This window comes from Saccostrea echinata, unplaced genomic scaffold (assembly GCF_033153115.1).
Source record: "Saccostrea echinata isolate AGI-Se365-2 ecotype Australia unplaced genomic scaffold, CSIRO_AGI_Sech_v1 ptg000022l, whole genome shotgun sequence".
Lineage (NCBI taxonomy): Eukaryota > Metazoa > Mollusca > Bivalvia > Ostreida > Ostreidae > Saccostrea > Saccostrea echinata.
The window spans coordinates 472,297-480,289 of record NW_026889771.1 but is presented as its reverse complement, the minus strand read 5'-3'; the positions used below and the strand labels follow the sequence as shown (position 1 = coordinate 480,289).

General features: G+C 33.5%; 2 protein-coding genes across 2 annotated transcripts in view; one reads left to right on the top strand and one right to left on the bottom strand.

Moving 5' to 3' along the window:
- Positions 1–352: 352 nt before the first annotated feature.
- On the bottom strand, positions 353–1,091 carry LOC133190752 (NADH dehydrogenase [ubiquinone] 1 alpha subcomplex assembly factor 2-like). The gene has a single exon (XM_061326443.1). The coding sequence runs from the start codon at positions 1,069–1,071 to the stop codon at positions 502–504; it is 570 nt and encodes a 189-aa protein (XP_061182427.1). The 5' UTR covers positions 1,072–1,091; the 3' UTR covers positions 353–501.
- A 262-nt stretch (positions 1,092–1,353) lies between these two features.
- Positions 1,354–7,993, top strand: part of LOC133190608 (uncharacterized) — a 33,163-nt gene continuing 26,523 nt past the window's right edge. Inside the window, exons 1-9 of the mRNA XM_061326297.1 lie at positions 1,354–2,108; positions 2,302–2,385; positions 2,607–2,828; positions 3,020–3,206; positions 3,529–3,605; positions 3,824–4,096; positions 4,927–5,003; positions 5,749–5,868; positions 6,715–6,893. Coding sequence (XP_061182281.1) covers positions 1,436–2,108; positions 2,302–2,385; positions 2,607–2,828; positions 3,020–3,206; positions 3,529–3,605; positions 3,824–4,096; positions 4,927–5,003; positions 5,749–5,868; positions 6,715–6,893 — 1,892 coding nt within the window. The 5' untranslated portion in view covers positions 1,354–1,435. The remainder of the gene's footprint in view (positions 2,109–2,301; positions 2,386–2,606; positions 2,829–3,019; positions 3,207–3,528; positions 3,606–3,823; positions 4,097–4,926; positions 5,004–5,748; positions 5,869–6,714; positions 6,894–7,993) is intronic.

The following is a 7,993-nucleotide window of genomic DNA, read 5'->3' as shown; positions in this document are numbered from 1 at the left end:
TCATCAAACTTCATACACTTAGTAATACAAATTTTCATGTTCCATTACCAATATATCCTCGGAGGGGCATTCATGTCCTATGGACATATTTCTAGTTTTGGATGAATGACCTTGTGAATTTAATGACCAGACATATCCATTGGGAACAAACTCATTTTTAACCATTACAGTTTCCTGAGACCACTGTTCAATTACAAATATTGGTACATGTATCTTTAGATGAATATATTATCTGTATTGAACTAGCCACGCTATTTTTGTACACATTTTCAAAGCTCAAGTAATTCTGGATCCACTTTAATGGTTGAACCTTTGTACATGAAAAATATTTTAAAAATCTCAAAAGTACAAACGAAGGAAAATATTATATTCAACAGAAGGTTCATTTTCTTTTATGTACATGTAACTGCATGTGGAAAAATTGACTTGTATATTTATTTAGTTTACAAATCTATAAAGAAAAAATGGAAATTTACATCAACATTCAGATTTTATGTTCCATTATCTATTCTTTGATTTTTTATGTTCTTTGTCAGGTGTCAGGTAATCACTTCTATATTCCCCTATCTTTGTTTCATATTCTGGATACACAGGGAACTCCTCATCTTTAAATGGATTTGGTGAACTAGGCACCGATCCTGAACCAGACAGTGCCCTCTCCTTTTCCTCTAATTCCTTTGCTCGTTGTATAGTTCTTAACTTGATTGCTTCATTTTTTAGTATCTCCTCTATCAATGGAGGCGATTTCCTTTTTTTCTGAAGCCACGATTTCCATTCCACTGGAATTTCTGCGTCAGCAGGAACGAAAGGAATTTCCTCTTTTTGAATGTCCTCATCTGTTACACCATAATATTTAATCCATCGTCTTGTAATACGTACACTCGCATCAGGAGAGGGTTGTTTTTCGTAATATCTATTTCCATGCTGATCTTCGCCAACAAAGAATTGTTCGTCAGATTCTTTTTTACCTCTAAACCTTTTCAAAATATTTCCAAACACCCCATATTGTCGCACGCATAAATAATTGGACAATAAAACATTGCTTCTATAAAGTTGACGCAAGTTGTTCATTTTAAGGTTGTTGATTGAAATCGAAAGTAAAAGATTGGATAAGTCGAACCTCGATTAGATCCACCGATCTCTGCTGATATTTTGCTTTTTCAAAACAACGCCTACATAATTTGATCAAGCCCTATTGATATTATAATTTATAAATTAAATTACTTAAATCATATTTGTGAGTCGATTCGAAAAATGCATGAAAAATTTATATATTAATAGCGTCATTCCGGAATAAATCATGTCTATACGAAAAATTCCGAATTTAGACAGAGTTAATCATGTGAAAACAAGTGTAAAGACGGTGTCAAAAAGAGGTAAATAAATGTCAACTATAACAATTTGGAGTTATTTCAAAGCAAAATAATGATGTGAGATGAGTCGTAAAACTCCTCAACGATATAATCGCCGGGTTTCTGAAGATGTAGCTTCCCTAGATTCGTGGAGTGAAATAACCGATGAATTAACGGATGTGTCATCAACAGCTAGAAATGACAGAAGAGCATCACGCGTCGACACTCCTGTAGAGATAAAAGAGAAAAAGAACTCGTCAAACCAGCTACTTTTAAATCCAGCAAATTTATTTTCAACATCTGTGTCACGTAATACTACTCCAAGTAAAGCTAATGGTCAAGATCAACGTGAGAAAAGCCACCAAGCTGGCCCTCCAGGGGATCGCCCCCCAGTGCCTGGAAGGAGTGCTACAGGGAAAGTTGTTGGTGTTCAGTTTGACATCAATACAAGTGACCCATTCGATATTGACGATGGATCATTTGATCACATAAGTAGTGTGTATTTGTCTTTACCAGAAGACCACTCAGCTTACCTAAAGGAGTCTTATTCCACTGTTAGTGCCTCAGAAAATAATCTAGATTATGAAGACCGAAGTGATTTTCATAGCTTACCTGATTTGACTGCAGTCACTTCAAAGACGAGGACATATCCTCCACATTATGTACATCCAAAATCTGTGCAATTTTCTGAACATGGTGAAACATCAGAAAAAGTAAAAAACAAACTTATGTCCATGTGGAATAATGTGAAATATGGTCAGTATGTTTATGAAAATGTTTTAACACAGTTTCATTCAGGAATTTATATATTATACATGTATATTGAAAATCATTTTATCTAAAACATTTTTATTTTTATTTGCTTTTGAACTTTATTTCGTAAATATTAACTAAAGATTATAAATAAATGGATTTTGCAAACTGTAAATGACATAAATGTACTTTTCAGGATGGACATTGAAGACAAAGACAACTTTTAGATTTGACAGCCCAGTCTGGCTCTTGGGAAAATTCTATCATATAAAGCCTAGTGGTGAGTTATCAAAATAAATCTGTTGTGGGTTTTCTAAAGGTAAAAGGTTGCATAACTGCATAAAAACAATATTGATTTCATGGATTATATAAATTAATGATAATTGTTATGAATCATCATTAGCGAGTTGCTTGGCATTCAAAATAGTTTCTTACTGCTTACATTTATAACAATGATTTATATGTGGAAACATTTCAATCTTATCTTTTTATTTTCCAAAGATCTCTTAGATGATGATAATCAAAGAGGAAAGAGAACAAGAATGGTTCCAAATCTTGAGAGGTTCAAACAGGATTTCTCAAGTCTCCTTTGGTTCACATATAGACAAGACTTCCATCCCATCCCAGGCACCAAATTAACTTCAGATTGTGGTTGGGGATGTATGTTAAGAAGTGGCCAAATGATGCTTGCCAAAGCCTTTACCATACACTACTTGGGAAGAGGTTTGTTTGTAAAAAAAGTTTGACTACATGTATAAAGCATAATTAAAATAAAAATCAAATGAGATAGAATTGATTTCAATTACTTGCATAACAGATGATGATAAAGATCATAAAAAATATTATCAAAATATTTGACTTCTGTTTAAATAGTTGCTATTTAAAATTGATGTGCCACTTGCTTGTCCATTTAGATTGGAATGTCTTCAGTGACCAAACAAGGGAACAGGAGACCTACAGAAAACAGATTATCCGCTGGTTTGGAGACTATCTCTGTGATGAGTCTCCATTCTCCATGCATCGTTTAGTTGAGGTGGGAAAAACACTGGGAAAACAGCCAGGAGAGTGGTTTGGTCCAGCTTCAGTTGCTCACATACTCAAGTAATTTAATACTAACTACAAAATCTTATGTATTATCTCAAAGTGAATGCCTTTAACTTTAGAAACAAAAAAGAGCTGAATGTGAAAATATTGCTGGGGGAGGGGATAGTATTGACAGATTTATAATTAACAGTTGCTTTTATTTCTACACCCTGGAGAATTTATTGCCATAGCCTTACATTTTACATATTTAACTTGAAGAGATGCTAATGAAGTGAAGCCAAGGCTATTTAAACAATTCAAAACCCTCAATCTCTTTGTTAAAATTGTGCATTAATACTCAAAAAATTATTTATATGAAGTTTTGCATTTTTTACAACAGAGAAACAATGATAAGAGGACAAAGAACACAGACAGTGCTCAATGATCTCTGTATTTATGTATCTCAGGACTGTACAGGTAATTCAAATATGCACAAAGATTCAAATTTTCTTTATATTTTAAACTTGGATGAAATGACTGGAAGAAAAATAAACATGATGCTCTATTTACAATGTAAGTGTGAAAAATTGTTTTGTACTACATTTGATGGTACTGTTTTATAGTGCATTTATTTCGTTCAGTTTGTTCAGTGTAGGAATAAAACAATGTTTTTTACATTTTTTTATTTGTTTCAGTATATAAGCAGGATGTATATGATCTCTGTTGTACACGATCAAGGACAGCTACTAAGTTCACCAGTTCCACAGAGTCAGAATCTGAATCGAATCCAGACTCGTCAGATTTGGAATGGAAGCGAGCAGTTATAATCCTTATTCCTGTCCGGCTCGGAGGCGAACAGCTAAATCCTGTATACATCCCATGTGTTAAAGGGCTGCTGTCCCAGGACTCTTGTATTGGGATTATTGGTGGGAAACCCAAACACTCGCTCTACTTTGTGGGGTGGCAAGGTAATTTTTTTTTTTATGAATGTTACAGAACACAAATATTTTTCCTCATTCATGTAATGGAAGTTAAAAGAGCAAAATATTACAATTTGATAAATGAAACTGTAAAAGAAATGACCTTGAGGTGCAAATGTTTCATGTGCATGTATGTCTATGAGTGAAGGGGCACACACTTTTGCCTATATTTTGTCTGTTGTGTCTTTCTAATGGATTCTTATTTGGTGAAGTAAAGATTAAGCTTAAATCTTCAAGTCAAGAAGTTCACTCATGAAATTCTTCAGTGTCAGTTACTAGGGGTGAAACGATACACCTCCTTCACGGTTCGATACGTATTGTATAATTTTGTCTTGGTTCGGTTATTTTCGATACGATACATTTTGATAGAAGGAAACAAATTCAACGTTGTTTTATGCTTTCTTTTTCTAAATCTAGTCACATATTTTACGAATTTTATTTGCAAATTGACTAGAAGAAATTGACTAAAATTATTTGACTGTCAAAAATTATTTTACAAGCTATCAGTCATCAAAAATTTACGTTTTCTATACTTATTTATACTGAGTAACGTGTTTTACCTTATGCCAAACCCGACTGAATAACGATCCCGACCAAAAAATGAACCGAACCGAAAATTAGAGATTTTGCACCGTGTATCAAACCGAGAAAAAAATACCGCGGTGAACCGTTTCACTCCTATCAGTTACACTACTGGTTTGAAAAGATTGAATTGAAGTGATATGTATTTTCTCAGTACTTTCTTCCTTTTTTTACTTTCTTTGTGTTGTATTGTAAACCTGTATTCAAAACAAATGTACATGTTTATAATATTACAGAGAACAAGTTGATATATCTAGACCCACACTACTGCCAGGATGTGGTTGACACAAGGGAAAGGCAATTTCCAATTCAAGTAAGCTCATAGGACATCAAGTACAGTAAAACTCAGTGATAGCAAAGTCCTGGGGACCTTTGAATTTACTTTGCTATATTCTTGCTATATCCATAGAATAAATTCTTTAAAGTACAGGGTTGTCCCTAAGAATTGAAAAAGTTGGGGACATTAAAAAAGGAGAAGGGTGTCTGGGATTGCTCCCATTATGGGGGTTGAGAGGGAATACCAGAATAAGCAGGGGATTACATCATTACAGGCAGGAAAATTCCCCAGTCCACAGGTCTTAGGGACAACCCTGAGAGTGTATATATACGAATTCACAAATATACATGTACATTTTTTCCTTCAAATATGACTAACTATTATGTTCAGGGAAGCATTAAATACAAACTTACCTTGGGATACTAAAGTTTTTTGATGAATTGAATTTCAGATACAAATAATTTTGTAATATAATGGCAGTTCTATATTTTATATTTTGAGATGTTTAAATTTTGTTATAGAAGATGTAAACTTTGTTATTTTTAACCTCCTCAGGACACAAAATCATTTCTCTATATTTCTTAATTAGTTATATCAGAGTTCCTTATAACCATTAAATTTTACAAGGAATTTTATCGGGGATCCCAGAAAAACTTTGCTATATCCTTAAATTTCCCTTTATTCCGGTTCCTACTAAACTAGTTTTACTGTACTACTGAGTATGTCTTTATTATAGCTGGGCTTTTGTGTAGTAGTGTTAATACACATTTTCCTTTTACAGTCATATCACTGCATGTCCCCGAGGAAAGTATCTATAGAGAAGATAGACCCTAGCTGTACCATTGGCTTCTACTGCAGAGACCAAAAGGAGTTTGAGAAATTTGTACAACAGACAGAGGAGGTAAAGAAATATATAGATACAAGATACTCATGTGATATACCGTAAATCACTTTTTATTCGGGAGAACTTCATTTTTGCACAATTACACAAGACTGTCTGCTTAATATGAATATTTCATTCTCGCGCATATTGTTAACATTAAAGATTATATAGAGCAATGACTAAAATTCGTGAAAATTTTGTCTCACTTATAAGTAAATAACAATCTCGTGAAAATAAGGTGTTGCGAAAATTACGTGATCTACAGTATTGCAAAATTTATGTTATAAGATATATAGGGAATTTATAAGATTTGTACATGTATCTTTTTTTTCCCATATGTCTATGATTGGAGAATATCAGCAGTTGCTTTACTTGTTTTTGAAATCTCAGAAGCTGAGGGATATATATTTTCTCTCAGCCTTGATCCCCCCCCCCCCCCCCCCCCACCCAATACACACACACACACACACAAAGCATGAATCCATCCATTTTAGTATCCATTTAAATTTTCTTGCCAATGACTGTCCTCACCTGTAGTAAAAATTCTTTCAAATACATAAATTTGTTGTTAACAATCCAGCTTATTAGTTAATGAAGAGATATTCCACAAAACATACCGGTACTTGTAGCCATCTTGCCAAAGGATATACATGTAGTATAATTAATATTTCATTTTCAGTTCTGATAAGAGGTGTTCTACCCTTGGCTTTTTAGAGATTTAGCTGGCATATTTTACAAATATTTGGTAATTTGATGTTTTGAGTATGTGCAAACCAATATGCATATAAAGAAGGGACAATTGATTTTCTATACACATTGTGATCTACATGTACATTTCCGTGATATTTTGATGATTTATTGTAGATGGTGGCACCACCTAAGCAGAGACTGTCATATCCAATGTTTGTCTTTAGTGAAGGCCACAGTTATGATGTTCAAGTAGACACAGCAGAAAAAGACAGATTATTAAGGGTAAAGCATGTGCACATGGACCAAAATGGACGTGTGCGATCACAAACTCTGGACTCTGAGGAATTTGTTGTGTTATGAATGGAGTTTTTCTGTCAAGCTTTATTTCCCTTCAGTCTGATATTTCTGACATTTGAGGATGAGATGTATATCATGTTACATGTATGTTTATGAGTATGTGGACATGTGTAACTTTGTTTTTGCATAATATGGCATATCATGTTGTATTCAGTCTGTTGGAATAAGCAGTTCCATACTTACTGTTGTTTGACACTTACCTGTGAAACCTAAGGGAACTCTAGGTTTCCTCTCCATTTATCTGTCCCTCTGTTAAGTTCATCTGTCCTACTTGTTTTCCCAGACTTTTTTTTCTAAGAGCTTGAATATATTGAGCTGATTTTTTGGTATGAGTCTTATCTTGATGAGTTACAGATCAAGTTAGCATTTCTTTCAGCTTTGATAATTTTTGACAGAATTATGGCCCATACTGGTAAGAGACTCTGTGTTGCTGATGCAATACTCCCAGAATGCTTGTAAAATGGTTATACATGGACATGTGCTCTGTGTTGGTTTGACTTTTTTCAATTACTCATTTTATGGTCTGTTAACAGTGTTTTCTGTAATTTTATTGTGCAATAGTAAAATCTTCTGTTATAAGACATGTCGATCATAAGGTGTAGAAGATTGGCCATTCTTCTTTACAAGTGTATTTATTTTAGAAATCAGACGGTAGGTTTTTCAATTTGTATTGTGAAAATGTTGCATTACATAATCAAAGCCTTTTAAGACAGTTTATTTTACTGGAATTAATTTCACATACAGTACTTAAAAGTGCAAATCGTTGTCTTAATTGTGTTAGAAACCCAGAGTATACATGAGGGAAGTTCCTCTGAAAATTGATGACTATATTCTACCCCAGTATGCACAATACATGACTGTATAATTAAACTTCATTATTTTGAGCTCAATAGGATCAGAAAAACTGAGATTTCCAAGAATTCAAGATATCAAGGGTAATATACGTACAGAAAAAGTTGTTGGGATTTCAAATTCACTTCAACATATCCATGCTGTTCGAGATGTCAATGTTTGAGATACTGTATTCATCTGTATATGAATGTAAACTGAATGAAATGATACAAAATATACTACTTTTAAAGTTTTTAATACTGGG

Excerpts from the sequence above, each read along its gene's own strand:
- LOC133190752 (XM_061326443.1), bottom strand. The coding sequence starts at position 1,071 with ATGAACAACTTGCGTCAACTTTATAGAAGCAATGTTTTATTGTCCAAT.